The sequence below is a fragment of the Anopheles nili genome, chromosome 2 (genome assembly GCF_943737925.1).
Source record: "Anopheles nili chromosome 2, idAnoNiliSN_F5_01, whole genome shotgun sequence".
NCBI lineage: Eukaryota > Metazoa > Arthropoda > Insecta > Diptera > Culicidae > Anopheles > Anopheles nili.
In genome coordinates, this window is record NC_071291.1 from 10,026,227 (window position 1) to 10,050,432 (window position 24,206).

The 24,206-nt window shown below is 49.3% G+C and overlaps 4 protein-coding genes across 4 annotated transcripts; 1 reads left to right on the top strand and 3 right to left on the bottom strand.

The window, feature by feature from the left end:
• Positions 1-20: 20 nt before the first annotated feature.
• Positions 21-4,347, top strand: LOC128721971 (transmembrane protease serine 9-like). Its single transcript, XM_053815782.1, has 7 exons — positions 21-264; positions 346-1,222; positions 1,296-1,928; positions 2,264-2,327; positions 2,391-2,661; positions 2,743-3,619; positions 3,693-4,347. The coding sequence occupies exons 1-7, from the start codon at positions 21-23 to the stop codon at positions 4,345-4,347; spliced, it is 3,621 nt and encodes a 1,206-aa protein (XP_053671757.1).
• Positions 4,348-4,471: 124 nt separating this feature from the next.
• Positions 4,472-6,170, bottom strand: LOC128720088 (myc-associated zinc finger protein-like). Its single transcript, XM_053813733.1, has 2 exons — positions 6,154-6,170; positions 4,472-6,082 (listed from the first exon to the last, which is right to left on the bottom strand). The coding sequence occupies exons 1-2, from the start codon at positions 6,168-6,170 to the stop codon at positions 4,972-4,974; spliced, it is 1,128 nt and encodes a 375-aa protein (XP_053669708.1). The 3' UTR covers positions 4,472-4,971.
• An 897-nt stretch (positions 6,171-7,067) lies between these two features.
• LOC128731676 (zinc finger protein 574-like) lies at positions 7,068-10,101 on the bottom strand. Its single transcript, XM_053824808.1, has 2 exons — positions 9,916-10,101; positions 7,068-9,364 (listed from the first exon to the last, which is right to left on the bottom strand). Exons 1-2 carry the CDS (start codon positions 10,099-10,101, stop codon positions 7,235-7,237), a joined length of 2,316 nt encoding a protein of 771 aa, XP_053680783.1. The 3' UTR covers positions 7,068-7,234.
• Positions 10,102-13,160: 3,059 nt separating this feature from the next.
• Positions 13,161-15,529, bottom strand: LOC128731207 (WSCD family member AGAP003962). Its single transcript, XM_053824312.1, has 5 exons — positions 14,959-15,529; positions 14,797-14,876; positions 14,515-14,686; positions 14,273-14,442; positions 13,161-14,179 (listed from the first exon to the last, which is right to left on the bottom strand). Exons 1-5 carry the CDS (start codon positions 15,527-15,529, stop codon positions 14,024-14,026), a joined length of 1,149 nt encoding a protein of 382 aa, XP_053680287.1. The 3' UTR covers positions 13,161-14,023.
• Positions 15,530-24,206: the final 8,677 nt, after the last annotated feature.

Below are 24,206 nucleotides of genomic sequence, written 5' to 3' on the forward strand. Positions count from 1 at the left end.
ATCCCCCGAGCAAACTAAAGATGTCGCTCACAGCATGGAAAGTTAACGCGTGTCTCGTGACGTTCTGTGTGTTGACGATCGCACAAACGATCGCCCTTCTAGAGTGTGGCGAAAGGAAGATTAAAACCGTATACTTAGTGCAACATGGCACGGAAACTAAGGAAGGTTTTTGGCCATGGCACACAGCCATCTACCACCGAGAAGGAGCAGAGTACAATTACGTCTGCGGTGGTTCCATCATCGATCACAACACGATCCTTACAGGTATGTACGATCGTCTTTGAACTTTGAGGTTCCTGATTCTAATGGTTCCTGGTGCTAACTGTGGTTCTGTTGTGTTATCAGCGGCTCACTGTCTGTACGGCTCGCGGGGACTCATGAAAGTGGACCAGTTGTCGGTGCAGCTTGGCCGCAACCAGCTATCGGAAGCTAGCGCACACTCGCAGGAACATGTGGCTGCGCAATTGATCCCTCACCCGGGCTTTAGTCCCAACTCTGTCGTAGACGACATCGCACTGATCAAACTGGCCACCGACATCACGATGACGAAGTACATTCAACCGGTGTGTCTATGGAACATGGAGGAGAATATAGACCTGATCGTGGGCAAGAATGGTACGGTGGTTGGATTTGGGCTCACGGAGCATGATCGCGTGTCGGACTACCTCCGTCAGGCTGCCATTGCCGTTGTTGACTCGTGGACATGCATCGCTAGCGATCGTCAGGTGTATGGTGCTTCCCTGACCGGTGACATGTACTGCGGCGGTGGTCGTCCTGGTGTGAGCGCCTGCAATGGAGACAGTGGAGGCGGTATGTTTTTCGAGCTGTCGGACATTTGGTACGTGCGGGGGATCGTGTCGTTTATGCCGCTGCGGGAAAATGTAGGACTGTGTGATGGCACCAAGTACACCGTTTTCACCGATGTGGCTAAGTATAGCAGCTGGATCAAACATTTCGTCACACCAACGGAAGCGTCCGCTCTCAACGATCCGATTTTGGAGGATAATACGCGCAAACTACGATTGTTAAACTTTAACATCTGCGGCATTAGTCCGTACACGGATGGTTCGAATGATGACTTCTTTAGCTACCCATGGATCGGTGTGCTTGAGGTGAAAATTCCTGGCCGATCGACGATGCAATCTCTGTGTATGGTGACGCTGATCAGCGAATGGTACGTCGTAGGACCTGCACATTGCTTAAACCACAACGATGGTATGGAGTAAGTATTTCACTGTCTACAACACACTCTAATCGTTGCTCAAGGGACTCTATCAAACTCACTCCCTTAACAGGCGCACGGTTCGATTGGGCGATTTTGATATATCGACGGACACGGACTGCATTGAACGAAATGGGACGATAAAATGCGCCCCGGCTGTTCAGATTTTACCGATCAACAGAATCTACATTCGTCCGGACTACAACAGACTCGGTATAATGAACGATCTGGGGCTTGTGGAGCTCGCTCAGCCCGCCAACATAAGCCAACCGAACGTGAGACCGATCTGTCTGCCCATCACGGTAGAAACGCGTAGCTACAAGCCTGAAATGTTCGTTCTGGGTGGTTTAATCGCTGGTGGAAACCGAATGGTTCACAAACAGCCGACATACCTCAACTCGGTCAACTGCCAGGAGCGCTACAACGCCATAGGTTCTCCGTTACGCAAAATTCACACACAGATCTGTGCCAACATGCTGTCTGCCAATCATACCGGTCCGTGCGATAAGATGCTTTCAGGAGCTCCATTGCAGACGCTGCAGACCTTTGGCAGGCGAGAGCGACACTTTTTGCAAGGTTTGCTGTCCTTCGGCTCCCGGGACTGTGATCCGGCACTTCCTGATGTGTACACGAATGTGGCTTTTTACCTGGATTGGATTCTGTACAACATGCGCGACATTCGAAAGGATGAGCCAGACACGCGAGAGCATTTTTTACATTAGCAGTATATAGGTTTAGCACAGTCGTGAACATTGATATAATTTTTAAACTAACTTTATTGACTTTTTCGTCTTTACTACAACAAAAATGAAAATAGCCAACATAAAAAATAAACATTCATCGCATATGTAAATCTGCCTGGTAAAAAAATATCAACCTACATCCCAAGGAAATGTAAATCCCCGGCTCATCTTCGAGAACCAAAGAAACTGAAATCGAATTCTCTACTCACCACGAATGCGGCATTGCAGCGTGAGTAAAATGTGGACTATGCGGTTCTTCTCCGTGATTTCTTCTCCCTGGCTCAATTGGCACTGATAGGAGGATCACTGAACAGCAAGATTTATTGTCAGTTTCGCCCCAGACGCTGATTCCCACTGGTCGTGTACGGTTCTCGGCAGCAGAGAACTCATTCGTAGCCGGATTTTCGTAATTCGGATTGTGGTAGCCGGGGAATCCCCCGAGCAAACTAAAGATGTCGCTCACAGCATGGAAAGTTAACGCGTGTCTCGTGACGTTCTGTGTGTTGACGATCGCACAAACGATCGCCCTTCTAGAGTGTGGCGAAAGGAAGATTAAAACCGTATACTTAGTGCAACATGGCACGGAAACTAAGGAAGGTTTTTGGCCATGGCACACAGCCATCTACCACCGAGAAGGAGCAGAGTACAATTACGTCTGCGGTGGTTCCATCATCGATCACAACACGATCCTTACAGGTATGTACGATCGTCTTTGAACTTTGAGGTTCCTGATTCTAATGGTTCCTGGTGCTAACTGTGGTTCTGTTGTGTTATCAGCGGCTCACTGTCTGTACGGCTCGCGGGGACTCATGAAAGTGGACCAGTTGTCGGTGCAGCTTGGCCGCAACCAGCTATCGGAAGCTAGCGCACACTCGCAGGAACATGTGGCTGCGCAATTGATCCCTCACCCGGGCTTTAGTCCCAACTCTGTCGTAGACGACATCGCACTGATCAAACTGGCCACCGACATCACGATGACGAAGTACATTCAACCGGTGTGTCTATGGAACATGGAGGAGAATATAGACCTGATCGTGGGCAAGAATGGTACGGTGGTTGGATTTGGGCTCACGGAGCATGATCGCGTGTCGGACTACCTCCGTCAGGCTGCCATTGCCGTTGTTGACTCGTGGACATGCATCGCTAGCGATCGTCAGGTGTATGGTGCTTCCCTGACCGGTGACATGTACTGCGGCGGTGGTCGTCCTGGTGTGAGCGCCTGCAATGGAGACAGTGGAGGCGGTATGTTTTTCGAGCTGTCGGACATTTGGTACGTGCGGGGGATCGTGTCGTTTATGCCGCTGCGGGAAAATGTAGGACTGTGTGATGGCACCAAGTACACCGTTTTCACCGATGTGGCTAAGTATAGCAGCTGGATCAAACATTTCGTCACACCAACGGAAGCGTCCGCTCTCAACGATCCGATTTTGGAGGATAATACGCGCAAACTACGATTGTTAAACTTTAACATCTGCGGCATTAGTCCGTACACGGATGGTTCGAATGATGACTTCTTTAGCTACCCATGGATCGGTGTGCTTGAGGTGAAAATTCCTGGCCGATCGACGATGCAATCTCTGTGTATGGTGACGCTGATCAGCGAATGGTACGTCGTAGGACCTGCACATTGCTTAAACCACAACGATGGTATGGAGTAAGTATTTCACTGTCTACAACACACTCTAATCGTTGCTCAAGGGACTCTATCAAACTCACTCCCTTAACAGGCGCACGGTTCGATTGGGCGATTTTGATATATCGACGGACACGGACTGCATTGAACGAAATGGGACGATAAAATGCGCCCCGGCTGTTCAGATTTTACCGATCAACAGAATCTACATTCGTCCGGACTACAACAGACTCGGTATAATGAACGATCTGGGGCTTGTGGAGCTCGCTCAGCCCGCCAACATAAGCCAACCGAACGTGAGACCGATCTGTCTGCCCATCACGGTAGAAACGCGTAGCTACAAGCCTGAAATGTTCGTTCTGGGTGGTTTAATCGCTGGTGGAAACCGAATGGTTCACAAACAGCCGACATACCTCAACTCGGTCAACTGCCAGGAGCGCTACAACGCCATAGGTTCTCCGTTACGCAAAATTCACACACAGATCTGTGCCAACATGCTGTCTGCCAATCATACCGGTCCGTGCGATAAGATGCTTTCAGGAGCTCCATTGCAGACGCTGCAGACCTTTGGCAGGCGAGAGCGACACTTTTTGCAAGGTTTGCTGTCCTTCGGCTCCCGGGACTGTGATCCGGCACTTCCTGATGTGTACACGAATGTGGCTTTTTACCTGGATTGGATTCTGTACAACATGCGCGACATTCGAAAGGATGAGCCAGACACGCGAGAGCAGCATATCATCAGAACCTAACTTGACCTATCATTGTGATGGGCATCATTTCCAACAGTACCCGTTGCTTCATGCGGCACAATATTACTCGTTTTCTGACACACTCGATTGATGAATCTGGTTAAGAGAGCGATAATTAGGGGTAGATGCGACAAGGAATATTAGGAATGATTTTATTCAAATAATTTTAAATGCTTTTCATGCCCAAACCCGACTGATTCTTTTGATTCGCTTTAATACTGTCATGAACTCCGGTTACTTTTTAATGCTATTCGTATATCAAACGAAATTTTCATCTAAATTAAATTGTTTCAAACATTCTGAAGAAAAACATCCGTTGTTTCGATAAATCTTTACTGCCGACGATGGACATTTTCGTATTTCGGTGGCGTTCCGGAGAGATGCTGCCCTTGGGTGTTGAGATGGACGATGATGTAAATTCTTTGAAATTAACAAAATCAATACTTCTGCTGATCACACTTCGATGTGGCGTTTGAAATGCTTGTTTCCCTTTGTACAGTGGCTATATACTAGTCCCTGCCTTCTACTTTGCAACCCGCTAGTACTAATGAGAAATGCTTATCGCATACCAATGGACAATTTAAAGTACATGCTCTTACATTCGAGAAAACCTAATCATGGCATTTATATGGCAATGACTTTTACTTTTTTCTTGTTCCGGTGAACTTTGGCGACGTGTCGTTCCAGCATGTCGTTACGCAGGAATCGCTTGCCACAGTCCTCGCACGCGATCACCGTTAGACCCAATGGTTGCTCACCGTGGACTTCATACATATGGCGTTTCAGGTTGTAGGACTTTGTGAACCGCATCTGGCAGGGATCGCAGGCCAGCGAGCATCGACTGGTTTTGTCCCAGGCGTGATGCTGGTTCATGTGCTGATGGAACTCGTAATAAGTAGCAAAGTTCTCCTGACAATGGTCACATGCAGGCGGTGGTTTTTTGAAGTTCGGTTTGGCCATTCGTTTTCTCCGACGAGCCACACTCGGCGAAGAGTGACCCGTATTACATACTACCGTTCCACTGACGGTAGCTGGTGTACCTTCCAGTGACGTTTCGTCTACTTGTACCGAAAACGATAGTGTATCCATCTGGGAAAACATCGCTATACCAGGCGTTGTATAGGATCCACCGTTGAGATCGGAAGTTTGTATGGCCTCATGCGTACCAACGTATTGGTGCAGAATCGGTTCAACCTCAGCCGTGGTGTTCTCCGTGACTAGAATCTGATGGTATTTGTTCTGTTCCTCGTACTCATTCTGGCAGGCGTCTGTAGCTATAAACAGTGGCGTGGTTGGGGTACACACGATCTCTTCTGAGCCTTCTGCTATCACCTGTTGTATACTATCAGTCTCTCCTTCGTCGGTTTCCTGTTTTAGCAACGGAACGAGTTGCAGCTGGGACACTTCCTGCTGCTGCCTAAGTAATAGCTGTTCCTGTAGCTGATGTAACTGCTGACGTTGCATTTCCAGCTCCTCGGCAAGCAGCGTACGTTTGCTGCGTATGAGCACATCTTGACGCAGACATTCCTCACGGAATCTGCAGAACAAGTCTAACATCTGCAAGCATTTATCGCATATCACGGCTCCGGCATCACTCGTTTGCACAAGGTGTACCGACGTCAGCACCTCTATCATTCGCACCAGCTCATCCTTCGGGTCGTCGTCTCCCGGTGGGAAGAGAGGGTGTATTACAACTCCTTCCGATGCGCACAATCGGCAGAAAAAATCTTGAGCACTAAAAAGAATGAGCGACAGAGACGATTAGCTATCATGTGGTTATCCTTGCAGAAATCGAGCCCAACTTACAACGTGCCATGCTCCATTTTCGCCTTCTTCCAGACATAGACGTAGCGTATCGTTCGTAAAATGCACGACGGTGTCGTCGAACTTTATTTCCTCTGTTATGTTTTTTTGTTGCCGTCGTCGGAATGTTGTTTACAAATCGAACACGCGCAGCCGATATTTCTTTTTGATCGTCTGTCACCCAGAACGCACTTTAGCACATCAAAAGGTTCCCTTGGCGACGCATTATTTATCTCTTCGATTGGGATTTTTTGCAAACGAATAAAGTAGATCCATTGGTAAAAGAAATGCTGAAAACACGCGTCTGTTTGTTAAAGAAATAACAGAACTCAAGCCAAATGCCGACCAAAACAATCCCTCGTACACATACTACGATACAACAAACGTCAAATTGAAAACATACTGCCCTCAAATTGATACTTGCTAGACTATTCGAAAATGCAGATATTTTACAAAAGTTAACGCGAGTGCACTTGATAAAGTGTCCGCTTTTAAAACCATCGAAACTATGTTTCAAGCCCCGAGCAATGTACGGTACCTGCTCCACCACACACAATGAATTTTGTTGACAATATTATCACCGTAAAACAACCAAATTCGAATTCATCCACGTGGTGTTCATTTCAGCGCTTTGTGACAGACCGATGAACGGCTAGCCGACATATGTGAACCTTGGTCGTGGTTTTCAAACCATCTGAAACGGATAGTATTGGAAGAATCAAAAGAATATTGATTTATTCGCTGTGCGCCCCGATGGAACTCGAAAACCTTTTCAAAAATTTGATACGGATTGTTGGGCGTGTTCGGATGCATTAGATTTGCAAACAAACGTTGAGGAAAGTTCGAAGACACGAAGGCATTTTTGTTAAAAATGTTATTTGTATAAGTATACTATAGCTTTTGTATAACTACCAACAATTAAACTACGAACAAAACAAAATATAATCATGTCTCAGACATTTTTTAGTCTAGCGAAAAAAAATCTTCCTTTATCCTTAAGGCATAGTAAAATTCGTGTCCTTGCACCTGCGGTTGGCAATAGGAACGAGGAGGAGATGTGGGGGAGTAAGAGGACAGGTTTGGTTCACTTTTTCGCGAACTTGGCTTTCGATTCGTCCGCCACCCAGGACTGCTTGTGGACGTTATACAAATGGCCTAGCAGTTGAAACCGGCGCGGGAACCGCTTATCACACTGGTCGCACGGAAACGGCCGCTCGCCGGTGTGCGTCCGCATGTGCTCACCGTACGCGAACTGGCTGCGAAACTGCCGCTGGCAGATCTCGCACGCAATCGACGTTTTCTGGCGCTCCCTCGTACGCCCCCGCGACCGTATCCGGTCCTGGTGTGCCATCAGCAGGTGCTCCTTGAGCTGGTGCAGGTTGTTTTGGTCCGCGCCGCAAATGTAGCACGCGTACGAGCGCCGTTCTAGCGCATCGATTTCGTCTTCGTTCCCGCCCGTGCCCGTCCCCGTCACATCGCCCAGCTGATCGTGCCGGAACGGGGTCGCTGCCAGTCGTGCGGCAAGCGGAGACACAATGCCATCCTTCACATCGCCAACTCCGGATGATGGTGCCGTCCCTCCGTTGGTCAGCGACGGAACCAGCCCACCACCGGTGGACCCTGGCGGAACGGACGGTAAGCCGGGCAGTGGTGACGGAATCGCACCTCCGGAGGCAGCGGATGCCGAAAAACTTCCGTCAGCCGGTGAACCGCCCAGCATCATGTGCGTGCGCATGTGCAGCACGAGTTTAGTGCGGCCAGCAAACGTTCCACCGCACAACAGACAAGGATACTCCATCCGTCGGCGTTTGGTGCGTGATTCGGCCGAATCCGTACTGCGACGACGCACGCTCGGCAGCCGGTAGTCCTGAGGCAGATCGTCCGAGTCGTCTGAATCGGACGAGAACCCAGCCTGAGGTCCCGAGTGTTCCTGTTGCTGCTGTTGGTGGCGTGCGCGCAGCTCCTGGAACATTGCGTACAGCAGCATCTCGCGCTGATCCTCGACCGGAGGCGGTTCACTTTCGGAATCCGAATCGTTGCGCAGGAACAGACTTCGCACGTACGACACCTCCGGCTTTTCGAGGCCCGCCGACTGATCGCTGGCGATTACCGGTTTCTGCTGGCATCGCTCGGAAGCCAAGTCCGATGCGGACTCGGGACGCATCATTGCGGCCGCTCGGTGTTGGAGCAGTATCGAGCGGAGCTGCGAGGCTAAGGGAGTTTCGGTCGAAGGCACTTCTTCGTCCCCCGCCCGACCGGACACCGGTGGTGACGGGGAGTGGGTGGCACTTGGTGGCTCAGGCTTGGTGTGCTGCTGCTTGCAGCTCGTTCCCTCTAAGGGTGATCCCGTTCCAGGCAGGACACGTGGTTCCGCTGGTGACGCGATTGTGGCGGTTCCGCTGCCATCGAGCAGCATGCGCTTCAGCAAGGACGAAGAACCAGTGGCGGATGATGATCCACTCACTGGAGGTTTTTCGTCACGACCAATCGCACCATCGATGGGTTTCGCTGGCGACGATCGCACGTTAGTCGGCGAAGGACTCTGTTGCTGCTGCTGCTGCTGTTGCTGTTGCTGCTGTTGCAGGAGCATCTGTTGCAGAAGCGATGGCTTAACGTCATCCTCCTCATGTTCGTCGCCTTGTAAGCGACCGCTTTCCGACGGTGGTGCGGGTGGTGAAGCGTACGTGAACGGATGTGGCGTGTGCCGTGGCGATTCCGGTTCCGTATTCGGTGACGATTTACTCGTGGTGGAATCGCGTGCCTGCAACAAGATGCTGCGCAGTATCGAGGACGGACCACCTTCGGTTTCAGTCGCCGCCGCCGCCGCCGCCACCGGTGGTGGTACACTGTGGTCCCGCCGACCGTCTCCTTCCTCTTCACCCGCCGCTCGATCCACGGGCAATGGTTCCGATTTAATGCGAATCTCCGGCACCGTTGGGGACGACAGATGCTGTTGGCTACTTTCCCCGCTTCCCGGTCGATGCACGGGTGAAGTTACCTTCTCGTCACCTTCGGTAGCGCGACCGCGGTCATCCTCATTGTTGTTGTAGTTGTTGTTGTTGCTGGTTCTCTTCCCTAGTCCCGGATGGCGGAGCCGCTCCGCCCGAAGCATCTGATCGTTGACGAGACAGCGCATCCGGTACTGATAAAATTTGTCGAGCGTGTCGACACAGTTTTCGCAGACCTTCGCCGAGTAGTCCTCCTCCAAGGTTATCTACGAGTGAGTGAGAGAGTGAGAGAGAGAGAGAGAGAGAGAGAGTGAGTGAGAAACGCAGTGCGAGAGCAAACGCAACGGGGGCATAACGAAGAGAAGCGGTTAGAAGAGCGCGCGAGTTTCATGAAAAATGCACAGCGAAACAAAGTCTGTCTGATGGGGTGGTGGGAGAGGCAGAAGGTGTGTGTGTGTGGGAGGGAGGGGGTGGGCTTTTGTGCGATGTGTGTCGCGCGGTGTGGCCATGACGGAGCGGGTGAACGGTCGAGCGGGAGGTCGCTAGCAAACTCGCCACCACCACCCACCACCCTCGCTCTTCGTCGCCGTCGCCATCGTCATCATCATCATCATCATCATCATCATCGGCATTGCACTCAGCGCAGCACAAAGAGAATGCGCAGGGCGCGCGTGCACACGCGGCTAGTTAACCTCGACGGCGAAGGAGACTCGAATGCGCCTCGCGCACGTTCACGCTCCCCACGTGTCCTTGGACTGGCTGGCGCGCGCGCGCACACACACCGCACACACACAAACACGCAACTCGCGGGGCTCACCTGAATCGAGGTGCACTCCAGGATCATCTCGGTGAGCCGTTCGGTCCGGTGACATCCGCTACCGGGTCCGTCAGGATGTAGCAACGGGATCAGGCCACGGTTAGGCTCGTCGTCGGCGGGCGACAGACACAGACGGCAGCAGGATTCGAACCGATTTGGCGGTGGCAGCACTTCTTCTTGCGTCATTGTCCTGCCTGCTCACACTCATGGCGGTTGGCGGAAGGGCAGAGAGAGAGAGGGGGGGGGGCTTGTGAGGGGGATGCGCGTCAAACGGTCGGTCGGGCGTGTGTGGCTCCTCCGGCGTTCGCGCGGATCATTGCGCGAAAGCAAAAAAAAACGCGCGCCTTCTCTGCGCCACGTGAGCGCGCGCGCGCCTTTCGTGCGGGTTTGGCCTTTCCTTATTCACGCGACTCCCACGATCACGACCCTACGCACGGGGAAAAAGGGAGGGAGGGTATACTTTCACTTGGCACCACCAATTGCCACGGGCACACGGACACACACGCACACACACACGTTGGCGGGTTTCGCAAGCGCTCTGGAACCCTCACAAATCACGTTTTTCTGCGAACCACACGAGCCCGGGAGACGGGATTGGTACGTGCGGGGTATATCGCGATATTTACAAACGTCAACACTTTTTCGCCACTCACGCGGTGCGCGCTTCCGAAAGGGGATGAATTTGACACAAACGCGCAGAAATATATCGCGTCGCACTCGAATTGCACGAGCCAAACAAATGGCGCACTGGCGCACTGGCGACGTAACGAATCGACCAACAGCAGCAACAACAACAAAAAACGCACTAGGAACCGAGACAACACCAGCGAAGTAAACACCGTGGCAACGGCGGCATCCAAGGAGGCAGTTTTGCGTCGATAACGATACGTGTGCGTGTGTGTGTGTTTGCGTTTGTGTTCGCTCGGGGATGTTTTTTTGTGGCCTGGGTAATGTTGCCTTCTAATCCCGGTCCGGTCCGAGGGCAAAAGTAACAGCGACCGCCCAATGGGGAGGCCCTTTCGCGTGAAGGCACTTTCCACGCAGACAGATTGCGCTCTTCTATGCGCTTGTACTCGTCGTAGCAGCCGTCGTCGTCGTCGTCATCATCGAAGGCTTAGTTAAGGAGGCCTTGCTTGGTTGCTGTTGTTGACGTTGTTGGTTCGGTGTCCTCCGTCACCGTCGAGCGGCGTGTCTCGCTCTCGCTCTCGCTTGCACTGACCGCTGCGTTGCGTACCTCTCGCTCTACCGTGTGCACGTGCGGTGACCTCGAGCGGTCGGGCGGGTGAGTTAGCGTCGCTCCTCAGCCTTTTCGTGCCGTTGTTCCAATGGTGGCGCCTTGTACACTGCGGCCTAGAAGGTTACCGTGGTGTGCTACATGGGCTGGTTGCCTTCGGTGCGCGCTAAACGTTCTCGCACACACCCATGCACCCCGCGCAGGTCAATAACAAATAAATGTCAAATTTATTCACCTCGCTCGCGCGATCTACCGACCCACGGACCACCACCGTTCCTGGTTGCCTGCACCCGATGACGAAACGGGTCCGGGTGCCAGCGGAACAACAAACTACTATCCGATACGTCACCAATTGTGCGCTTTATTTTTGCGCACAGTACTTGCATGCACTCTCTCCCTACACTCTGCCCGTGGGGGGAGGGCAATGGGACACGGTGCTCTGTCTCGCTTTCGCCACTGCACCGAGCAGTTAGAATTCGCCGTAAAGAGAACGCACTGCGTATGCACTACACCATCACTTGGATGATTATCACTATCGAGGTTATGCAGCTCCCGCGGGTGCCCTTTTGGGGTCGACACCGTCCTACCAATCGACGACGGAAGTACTACGACGTCGTCGCCGGGACTTGCGTTTGACTTGGCTGCAGGGCTTAACTGGCCAAAAAACGTTCCACGAATGCGAATGGAGCAGCGATCGGTCTCTTCATCGGTCGTTTCGCACGTTCGTCAGCAGACAGCGGGTGGGAGGGTGGCATTCGCTAGGTTTGCCGAAGACCTCCGTTCGGTTCGTTGACCTCTTTCTTCTCCTGGTACGTTCACACACACACGGCTTTCACTTGTCAAAGCAATCGCAGAGTTGCAGGTTGGCCCGCGTGTGACGGTTTGACAGAATGTAGTCGGATGGTGGGACAAATAATTTTGAAATCAATCGGTGAGTATTGCATTCCGTGCGGACAAAAAAAACTTATCGATGCAATTTACATTATGAGGCCGATTACACACCATTCGTACTAGTTACGCGAACGCTGTTCGTTAAATGTTGTTCCACGATTTATGCTCCACTACGTCGCTTGACGTTTGAGTTGACGCGTGTTTATACGCAGGTGTGCAGTTCACGTGTCTTGTTGTAGGTAGTCCGCGCAGAGGCTGTGCTTAGAACGAATTTATAGCTAAAATGAGATAAAATAGTGTTTTTTAAATAGATAAACCTATATCTAGACCAACGAACAGTAAATAGGTCTTGAAAAACATGTACACAAATCATAATTATACTTATTAAAGCAAACATACTTAGTCGTTCATAACCAATCTGTGCCAGCATCAGAACAGCAAGGATCTAACGGTAAACCCTTAATCCCGAAGCCCAACATTCTTCAGTAAGCACGGGTGTCCGCTTTTCGCGTCGTTCGTTTGTTTTTGGCCTGCGTGAAGTAGCAGGCTGCAATAAAATGTGTTGAAAATAGTGAAATGGCCAAATTACTTGAGATGTTGAAAATTGAATAAGTGAGGTTAAGTTATCGTTTGTGAATTGGTTAATCTAGTGAGATCAAAGTAGAAATAAGAGTGGTAAAATGGCAGAGTGGCTACTTTGATTAGCCCTGTGTTTTATATGATTGCCTTAGTGCAGTGAACCAGGCAACCTAGTCTGTGAAGTAGTTTTGGGCCATTAATTGTGATGTAATATAAGCAGAGTACAAGGCGTTGAGATGTCATGGATTAGTGAAGCAGATGTTAGTTTCGAACGAGAACAGTTCCGGGTTTTCTTGCAGCTGACTAGCTAAGAGCCAAGTAAGTAAAATATGCACTGGATAAATCAGGAAAATCAAAAATATAGATTCTCTGAAATTCATTTTTCATTGAAATTGAACATCGTTGTCTTACATATCTTCGGGACCCTGATTTTCTGAGCCACGAATATGCGTTCCCGGTTTGCTTTTACAAGCACTTTACGTAAGGTACCTTTTCCCATTTCGTTTCGGATATAATTTCGATATTAGCACTATTGTAACACTTCTAAATAATTTTATTCCGGTCTGCTTTTACTCTGGTGTCTACACATAATGCACATTCGTTTACACCAGCCCAATGCTATCATACATTGTGTTAGTTTCTGTTACACCACATGATACAAGATACTAATCGTTGCATGGTGATTTATATCGTAATATTCTCCATCTTCTTAGGCTGTGCACGGCTGTTACTTGCATAACGCGGTGATAGTAAAATTCGCATACATTCTTCTACAAACACGCATGCTGCCTCTATGTGTACGCTTATGTTGTAGCTATTTTGTTCCTAGCTTGATTCTAAAAGTCTTACCAGTTTCATACAGCGTCTACAGCTTTGTTCTAAATCTGACTGTAATATTTGTTTTTAAGTTTACCAGCGCATTGCTGTGTGTTGCTGAGCCGCGTCCTATATGATACCGAGTACAATAAGACGTTTTGCAACTTACTGTTGGTTTGGCTGGCTGTACGGTTTTTTTTACCGCAACGCAAACCTCGCTGACTAGCATAATGTTTCGAAAATTACAGTAACAAATGGGAAAAAGTGGCTGGAAAACTGAACACAACCTTGCTCTTTTTCGTTGCCAGGCCAACCTGTTGCAAAAATGCAATCATTTCGTTTGCAGTAACGTACCGTTTGAGCGGAAAGTTAGAAAAGATATACTTCGGTTCATTCTGGCGGGTTAGTTGGGTTGAGTTTCTCTTTCGCTTCCTTAAAGCGTCCCTAATCGATTTGTACAATATACTATATGAACGACTCGTTTCTGTAACCTCACGGCAACTGCAACAAGCCAGGTGCAAAACTAATGGAAAGGAACGATAAAAAATATCCCATAAATTTCAACAGCACCATCCACCTCAGCCTCTCTCACTGTGCGTCGTAGCGTCCGAGTGCTGCATACACTTCGGCTCGCTTTTCGTCGATAGCCGCGTGCATGGCAGGACTGTACGGATCGAACTGAAGGATGCGTTTCTTGCGCCGGTAGATACCTTCCTTCCGCATCAGGGCGCACGCCAGCAGTTCCTGCAATCGGCAGTAGGCAAACAAAGGCAAAAGGTGTTAGATCTCGCTCAACCGTCTCCCCCAGCAAAACCACGTGGTCGACTCCCAACGTACCTCCTCCGTGGAGTAATTCAGAAACTTGAGAATACTGCGTAGTGTACCTTCGACGTTTTCGACCAGATCGTCGTAGAAGACTAGCTTAACCTCACCGGTGAAATTTTTCGCCCACGAGAGGTTCGTTTGTTCCCATGCCCAAAGTTTATTTTTTACAAATTGAGTCCAATCTGAAAGCAGAAAGCGGTGGTCAGAATTAGAGTGCTCAACACACCAGCTCAGGACGAACTGCTGGCACTTACATCGACCCTTGGTCCTACGGTAACGGTCGGGCGAGGCAAAACCAACGTGACCACCGGACTGGCGGTTGAACTCCGCCAGAATGGCCCGTTCCGGGTCTCGTATCAGAAGAATCGCTTTGGAGTACGGGGTCCAGGCATGTGGGCCCCATTCGTGCGTTTTAACCACCAGCACCTGGGGGAATGGGAGCAAAGGAAAGGCTGTGAGTATAGTGCACATAGGTTCCCAATTCAGCTAACCTCAACTAATCATGCTTATTGCTGTGACCACGCAATCAGACTTACCGAGGAATTGGCGACACTCTCCGCCGGGAAGCCGCTTTTCAGAAGCCCATAGTCTTTGTACACGCTACCGGTCAGGATGCCTGCGGAAAGTGAAGCAAGTTCGGAGAATCAGTAATTGGCGCTTGTCCCGGAACTGGTTAAGGCTCCGGAGGGTCCTCTTACCGGTCGCCTGCTGCAATAGATACCGCAGCCAGGTGTTTCCACTCCCGGGAAAGGACACGAGCGCCGTCAACTCCGGTGTCCCGTGTCGCTCTTTCGCTTTTCGTCTGCTTACGCTATCACTATCCGCTAGCTTATCACTAGATGGCTCGCCGCTAGGAGGCCGTCCCGGGTGTGAGGAGCTGGCCGGATTGGCCCCATCGCTCCCGTCGGCTGGTCCTGCCGGCGCTGAGTGTAGGTTCTGGTTGTTGCTGCCAGCGTGGTAGTTGTACACGCTGAACTTCTTCACGAAATGACCGGGAAAGGTTTGCAGCAGCTTGGGTGGCTTACGAGGGACTCGAACCGGTGCGTCCAGGTAGTGCAGCTCCGTGCACCACTGCAGCGGGGGCTTTTTGCCCATCAGACCCAGGTCCCGGTTGCGTAGCGTCTCGAACTCGCCGTAACCACGTGGTCCATGCACGCCGCGCTTCTGCTGCGGTCCTTGCAGGCTCACGAACGATAGGAACAGTATACCGCCGACGTACACCAGTATGGTGCCGGCCACCCCGAACAGTCGCCAACCGCGCAGTGCCATGGCCGCATTATCGCATCTGAAATCGTAACCAGCGGACAATGATCAGAGTGGGAATAGGAGGAAGAGCTATTTTACAAAGCCATCGGCTCGGGGCTATCTGGTCAGATGAGTTCGAATGGAAGGCCTAACCTAGCTTTAACTGATCGTTAGGGAGTGGCTTATTATCGGAATGTGTATCCGATCGCCCGGCAGAACTGCACTCGTGCACATAAACTCACCCAATCACAGCTTTTGAGCCCCCTACGCCGTAACCGTATGCCGAACGGTTTTATTTCCGCAAACACGTGCTCAGCGCGACTATCAAGATGGAGATAGTATCGACATAAGTCCGCACCCTGGACCGAAATTCCACACGGACGCGTTGTTTACGGTTGCGTCTACCACCGTATGCCCAAGGTCACACCAAGGGCGAGCGATAGACAAACGGCAGACAACCTGCCGCCTTATTTTGGAACAGACCCCTTTGGTCCGATGAGACTGTGTCGGTATTTAAGGGTAGTTTCTTATAATCAGCAAGCCCATACGATAATGCACACCCTCGAGGGCCATCGGCGAAAATTGAATGACCTCACCGTAGGCGTACGGCATCAACGAAGGGTGCTATTTATCACCTTCACGTGCACGTATTAGCAGGGTGCCCTGCCGTATTTATGCTCCGTCCCGGTTGTCCAAGGGCGATAGATTTCGACCACACCCGCAAGCTCGATCACGGTCAGGCTCGATAAAAGTCGTTAAAAACCAGCGACATTGTGTCCGGTAGACTCGCGTGAACGTTATCGTCCACCCTTTCCCTGGTACGGGTAATTATTATTGCCGATCGGATGTGAGTAGCGTTGCTAAGCAGATTCGCTATCGAAGGCCAGCAAGTGTATGCTAGGGCCTGTGGTTCATCATATGCATTTGGCTATGTGCACGAACCAAACGAGTAAAATTCACCCACTTTGAATCAGCTCTCGTCATGAAAACGATGATAATTAAACGTAATGAGCACCGTGATGGGACATCATCGACACTTTCGTGAGCCCCACTTGGGAAACAACCGGCAATGCGGCCCCGGTTGGTGAACAAAGTATTTAGGTATTTTCGCAACATAATAGAGAGCGTTTTTTTGGAAACCCTTTGAAAATATGCCAGAATTTGATACGCTTCTAAAATTATGTCGGGTACGGGTAAAAAAGTATGTCAACGGGCATAATGATTGCTTGGATATTTGTGAGAAATTTAAAAAAAGTCAATACAAATAAAATTTGGCGAAAATGAACAAATCACAGCGCATTTGTGCATGCTTTTGCCAGCTGTAGCCCTTCCCAAAGCGTAGCGAAGGGCAAACATTGCGATCATGCTTGCGTTGAACTCATTTGTTGAACTTTTTGGGCACGCTCCGTTCGGCTCCGTCTGTGGAAAATGCAAATTTATTCACACAATGCAATTTTATAGCCGCGCACCCGGCTGTCGATTTTCCTCGCGTACCATACATTCGTAGACACCGCGTGCGCGAACTGGCTGACGTTTAACTTTGGATCGTAAAAGGACGCACAACTCATGCGGTTCGAGATGGGACAGAGGAGTTTTATTTTTTTTTTTGCTTGCGAGTTTGTGATTTTCTCTAAAACTCCTTTTACTTTGCATTCGTTAGCTGCATTGTCGTAAAACGTTGTGGAGCATGAGTTTTTGTTGGGTTCGTGTTTTTGATCGAGTGCTCAATCCGGGGTCAAAGTGACAAAGCTATCAAGTATCATTTCATTGCTGCTAGAGTGGCCTAGATGGCTTGCTGGTACCATATAAAGTAATAACTTCGTTGCCGGCGTGATATATACGAAACATGATTGATGTCGTGGAAATGTGTTGCAATTTTAGCTCTTTTACACACTCTTTGATCCTAGATTTTATGCTGATGGCTTTTTATTGTAATTTTAAAATGCAGTAACATTTAAAAACAGCTCTTTTGTGAGGAGTTATTACTTCATACTAAAAAAAGTTTTGCAATAACGCATTGTTATAATTTCATCACATCGTTTAGCAAAAGAATTCTCACGAGTGGCGAGAAAAATGAAATCAGCAATCCATCATCGACAATTCGGTCCCCATTTGTCGTGGTTATTTTTTTGGCTCCTAATTACGATTCAATAGCAGTTGTTTCGGTTTTGGTTCCTCCGTTTCGATGTCAAGCGATGCCTATGTCACTATCAACGAAATCTGATACCGCCGAACCGCTCGAATAATCGAATCTCAACCATCAATCTTTCCTCACCGCCGAGGGGAACGAGCGAACTTGCCAAATTGCTGACCGCTCGTGGCTCTAGTGGTCACAAATTAGGTGCTAATTTGTGACGATCGATTTTTGGGCAATCCATCCTCATACAAGCGACGAGGGTGCAGATGTTACCCAGCTGGTCCGAATCGACGTTTCGCCCGAATGTTCGTGATGACAGCGGGAGCTTTTTTAGCTGAACGAGCAGGTTTGGTTGGGTGGCGTCTTTTCATGGCTTTTTCCAATGGAGCATCCAGTCCTCATTGACCGGAGGAAATTGCCACGGGTGGTCTCGGATCGTAAAACGATATCCACCGGAAGGGGGTCGTTGCGTTAGGATTTCCAGTGAAAGACCCTGCTTTGCTGGTGGGTGGCGTTATTGAGGCGCGTTCTCCTTTCGAGGATAATAATGAGCTAGCCGAGGGGCTCGTCTAGATCAATGGATTGTGGTGCAGCGTCTGTTTTCCGTGCCCCGGGGGTACTCCAACAATCACCCCACCGTGGCACTAAACTCGCTGGTAGGGTGCTTTTATCGGTGTACTGTATGCATAGCCGCGTTGGTACGAGCCGCAGGGGTGACTCTGAAGCATGCTAACGCCACTGCTGCTGGGTATTTTTTTCCAGGACAAGTACTGTTTACATACATACGAAGCGTGCGGGATACTTCGAGTAGGGCACCACCAGCAAGAAGGCAGAGATTGAAAGCACTTCATTTGATGCCGTCTCAACGGCTCGGCCTATATGATGCTGGCCATAAGGCGTTTGCCGGGACTCGACATCGAGTGCTCCGGAGAGTGACTGTTCAGCTGCCCGGTTGGTACAAGATGGCTTACGGAATAGACGATAACTACTGAGCTACACACGGTAGCAGCCAGCAGCAGCTTAATCTTCGCAAAGACCCAGTAACTTGCGAGCAGTAGCAATAGCAGCAGCGAAAGAAGCAATACATGGGGATCACGGAATTAGGGTTGGAAAGCGAGTTTAATTAAATTGACTTGAAAATCGTATACCAGTAAGCACACGCTACGGAATCGTGTACTGTTGCTATGCTATGGATTAACGGAACTTTGTGTACAGCAGGCAGTTCGACTTGGTACAAAACGAATGTTGCTCAACAAATTCCAAGCAAATTCTCAGCCCCAAACAAGTCCGAATCCGAAGATAAATACTTGCAGGCATGTTTCGCATGGTAAAGGATAAATACCGTGAAGCTTGTTTACCTCACTAAAAGTAATTGAACCTTCTCGTGTTTCTTGGACGGTGAATATGTGTAGGCGCTCGGGATGCGTTTAATTCGATACAATCAGCAAAGGAAACTAACAATTTGCGGTGCAGATAATTCTATGCCATTTCCTCGGGAAACCCAATTATCAACGCCTGCTTTGACGTTTGCTCAATTTACCGTTGCTAAGCGTGTGCGTATCGGTGCGTTGGTGAGTGTGCGTACGAAACGCCGACGACACATTTGTCGTTCCACATCTCGTCCGTACGTACGTTCTTCGACGAACGGCGCTTCTTTTTTTGCACAACCCTACTGGACGGGAGGCATTTTGAGCCACGCGTCCTTTAGCTGCCAGCTGTCAACCCGCGTCGAAGAGGATTACCGAGCACGGTGATCGAGAGTGGGCGATTTTTCGATTCACAATTGTTTCTTTTCTTGTTGCTCCTTCTTTGATTTGCGCCCACAAAAGCAGTGAGTGGCATTTCCATTCGATTTCCCGGCTGATTCGGATCGGATCAACGCGACAGCTTCCGACCGGAACCGATCCCCCTTTGGTGCTCGGGTTACGCACGGTGTTCGATTTTATGCTTTTATCTGACAATTTGTCAAACTTCTTGATGTGTGCCCTTTTTTTGTCGTTGTAGCTCCCTGACTGTTTCAGTGAAACCTGCGGTATTCACATTGCACCCGTCACGTCTCGATGCATTCGGAGTAATCGTAGGTAGGAATGTACTCGCAGAAGGTTGCTCTTGGGAGCGAAAGAAAACATATGTTTTGTGATTGGATTTCGCTCATGATTCTCACCCACAAGCGTTCGGTTAGTGCTCGGGAATTCGGATGGGCAAACACAAATTCACTAATCCAACCACCACCACCTAAGCGCTTGAAATGGACGGGCGAATTCAATTTACTATGATTGATGACGCTCCCATCATGTAACCAGCGCTGGATAGCGCATTACAGCGCTTACATTAGCACACTCTTTCGAACCACTTGCCGCGCCAATAACCCCCCCCCCCCCCGCAACCCTCTTCTCTCATCTCGCAAACTGAAGGCCTGTGTAGGGTTGTCGATGTATTTATTTACTGAAAACATTTTCAATAGCTCCAATAAATCATCCACCTCCGTGCTGTCTAGCGAGCGGGCTGGTACAACGAGACAAGAAGTTCGCTCTCGAACGCGATCTGACCATGGCTTGGGATGGAGGAATTTTCCTTTCCAGTGTCGGAAAAATCTGCATGCTCACACCGGAACGGGTGTTTGCTACAAGCTTGCCCCATTGTTACGTCGGCATCGAGATAAGTGGCTCGCTAGATTGCGAAGATAAGCGAGATCGGGTGGAGGTAGCGGAATAAAAAGGAGTGAAATAAAAAAGAAAGCCGGTAATCTACCTCCGACCAGGCGCCTCCATCCGCGCATTTCTCATTCGTCCACCGGCTGGGCACGAAGTGTAGCAACTCGCACCGGACCACCGTGGTGGCGGATCCAGCGATGCTTTTGCAAATTGTGTCTACAGTGAGACGGCACGGGCGTTTATTGAATATATTTTCCACTCACCCTTGCGGGAAGGGTGTGTGGGTGTATGGAAGAAGCGAGATAAAGAGGAAATCTAGCCGCCGGAGGTGCCGTGAAGCGAGTGCTGGCATCTTTCATGATAATGTGATAGCACAATATGTCGTATTTCTTCCGGTTCCTGCTTATGCAATCCCTTATCAAGCTCCGTATATTGCATTCTTTGTCTTCTTTGCCGGGTTCGCTTTCTATTTCGTTTTTTGCGCCCCTTGATTTGTGTCCCATTTGGTGTCAGCTTTAGAAATAGTACTTTCGTGTTCTTTTCGCATTCCCTCTCCGACACGCTGTGTGTCGCTCTGCTTGCCTTTCTTTTTGCTAGTCCAGCTGCCATCCAGCTGGGAAAGTTTTCCAATGGAATTGCTGCTAAATGTGTATGTTTTATCGCAAAAGTTATGCATTTGATTGATGCAAGAGCGCCCAGCCTGGTATGCCAGTTCAATGTAACGGATAAACACGGTCCGGCTTTGTTGGTGAAGCATTTCTGTTCTTATAGCAGGGGTTTTTTGTGTCGTAGTGCTCGTGGTTCCTCGAGCAAACCATTGGAGCATGAATGCATAAACAGAGACAATTACTTAGATCTACGAGAAGCGTGAAGGCTCTAGCTTTAGACTCCGGAATCTATGTAAATGTTTTTTTTATCATATAGAAGTTTCTTTCCGTGCACCTGATCCATTATTCATGACATGATAATAGTTTGTAAGCTCTCCGACCGATCCGTTTCAAATACTAATAGCAATGTATTACCTTTTTCGTTTCAATAATAATCGCTCACGGCGAGTTTTATGCACGATGCTTTTAAACAAAACAAAAATATTCTTTGAAAGCGACGCCTTGTAGGCGTCTGCCGTATTCGTAGAACATGGATATATTTGTGACTGCACGATGATGCTCATCAATATTGCATGAAGCATGGTTTCGTCGAGTGGCAGCAGCACAGATCGTTCTTCCAAAGCACATTAATCATTCACGGACTTTAAAAAGCATTCAACAACTGGTTTATGTAAAGAAGGGGGCAAATAGTACTCGGCAGCACGTTCCGGCATTGTCGAAATATTCGCAACAGCAAAATGTGCTCCCATTTTTGTCAATTTATGCTGAAATGATCTCCGCACTTTACCGTGGTGACTCGTGCAATTGCCTTGACTTCATTACTTTACCTTTTACACACGTCACCTTTTGCAGCACTCGTAAGGCGACATGTGGTGAAAGGCGCTGGTACGATTTCGAGGCGCCATAAAAACCGATAACGATTTAAGCGCTCGGTTCGGGTGTTTTTATTTATGTTTTGTTACTTTTACGGTTAGCTACGGTTTAAGCCACCGAAATCGAATTAGAAAGCTCTCTCTTTCTCGACGGAACATTTCATCATGCCCGCCGGTTAGCTTTTAACGTTCAAAGCCACATACTACGCAGTCCAGAGGCGCCTGATAGGTGTAGCGTGGCACGAACAGAGAAAATATTACCAACGCGTGTTAGCGGATAAAGCACCAGGCGCCTCCATCGTGATCCTTCTCAGCGGCCCCATTAAAACCCGTTGCTAACGGCACACGAAACCGGCCCGATGGATCAACGATCAGCGATAATTCTCGCTCCATCGAATATATTCGCCGGTCCATTATGCTTAGTAGTCGTGGCGTAGGCAATAAACTTTTTGGCTGCCCCGAGGTACATTACATACTTGTGCCGAGATGAGAACAAAGACTGGAAATCGTTTATTTTTCGTACAGAGAACCACTTTCCGCTGTGAGTTGGTGGTTGAAAGAAGTTTTTCGACACATTTAAAACTGTGTTTGGCTTATGTTTAAGCCATTTTACATCCACAAGCACAGATTCTGGTGAATTTTGCCTGAATACCCGGTACGGAACGGAAAGACCGCTGCTGGTATTCAAGCACAATTAATGTTGCCACGGCATGGAATGCAAACCTCTTGTTTTGATCTACACTTTACATTTAAATTGCCCCTCTCAGAAAGCAACTGTCACGAACGCTGGCACCCGGTGTGAAGATTGCGCACAAAAGTACTGCATCCGAAAGGCTTGAATTGCGCAACAAATGCCGTTGTTTCGCGATTTCTCGTTTTGTTTTTGCTTTCCTATTTATGCTTATGCTTCGTTTCTTTTTTCGCCCGTTGCTGTTGCTCTTCCGGCTAATAACTCAGCCCCACCTGGGTGGCCGGATAATTAGAATTCCTATCCAACTGTGCTCGCTGCAAAGTTGCATTCGTCTCTGTGGAGAGGTTAAACGTTGCCAGCGGCGTTTAACCATGTTCGTGACCGGTGTTTGACACGTAACCCGTATCTGACGGGCTCGACAGCGGCACGAGAGATGTACCATTAAATGTTGCAATTTTAATTAGGCACACAAAAGTCGATAAGACAATAACACCGACTTTTTCCTATCAAGTTTATTTTTAGTTTTGTTTGTTTGTATTTTTGTCTGAGTATTTGTCTAATCGTTTGTGTAATGATTTTGTAAATAAAATAGCATGTTCAGTTCATTAGCTCTCATTTCATTGGGCCTTTAAGAAATATTACAGCCATTACAATTGGTTTATAGATCGTAAACCGCGTTAGAATAAGCGCTTATCATACCACCTTACATCACGTTATTATGGCATTACACACACAAAAAATCAAATCCAATCTCACTGAATACCACCCAAGAGGTGATTATGCAACGCGCCTAAGTCGATTGATCTGGCGATTAATCCGCGCACCCACGCCACCAAAACCGACCTCTACCGACCGCGGTTATTATTGCCATTGAAATGGTATTGTCGTAACGGCGGTATAATCTTCCCCATCTTTGCTCCATCGGCCGCACCTGCCGTTAATGGTAAGTCGACCAACCTGTGTGTGTGTGTGAGAGAAAGAGAGAGAGAGTGGTTCAAGCGAACGAATCGGCGTGCCCCATCATCCTTTCTCCGTCGGGGGTATTATGTTTTCCTATTGATTTTCGCCCTTAGATTTGCATAGTTTTTGGGTTTTCCGCCGCTGCGGTTGGCACGGTGCTGACCTTGGCTTAAATGGTGTTACCAAGTACGCCGGCAGCAACGAACCAACGGGGAAGCCATTTAGAGGGATAAGGAGCGTGGCAGGTGGAACGGCCCTCGCCAGAGGCGCTGATTGTTTTAGTTTTGGATCAGCCCCACCATTCCTCAGCCAAGCGGGTCGGCTAATCTGCTTAATGCATGCCCTGACCGACTGGCTGGGAAAGTAAGCGCTGCGTAATATCGATCTTCATCCCTTCGCGCTACGCCATCCCTATCGTTCTTCACCTCGGCTGTGTTTCTGGTAGGATAGGATGCTAACGGTGCGGTCCGTTGATGGGAGTTTGAGTGTTTCGCGGCACATCTTGTGCACCTGTAAAATGAGACGCGCTCTAAAAGCCGACCCATGCGGGGAACCATCGTCTGCGCACGGTGAGGGAAGAAATCTCGAATTTCTTCGAAAGCTAGTGCTTCACGGTTGGACTGAATCACGGCTGTAAACGAACATCTGCGTGGCACAGAAGCATCGAAGGTGCGTGCTTCGCGTCCTTTTCACCTGGCTATTAATCATGGTGCGGGCAGGGATTGGGATTCATGCCAAGCCAGGACGTGGACGCTTCGTACCGAGTGGTAAGGATCGAC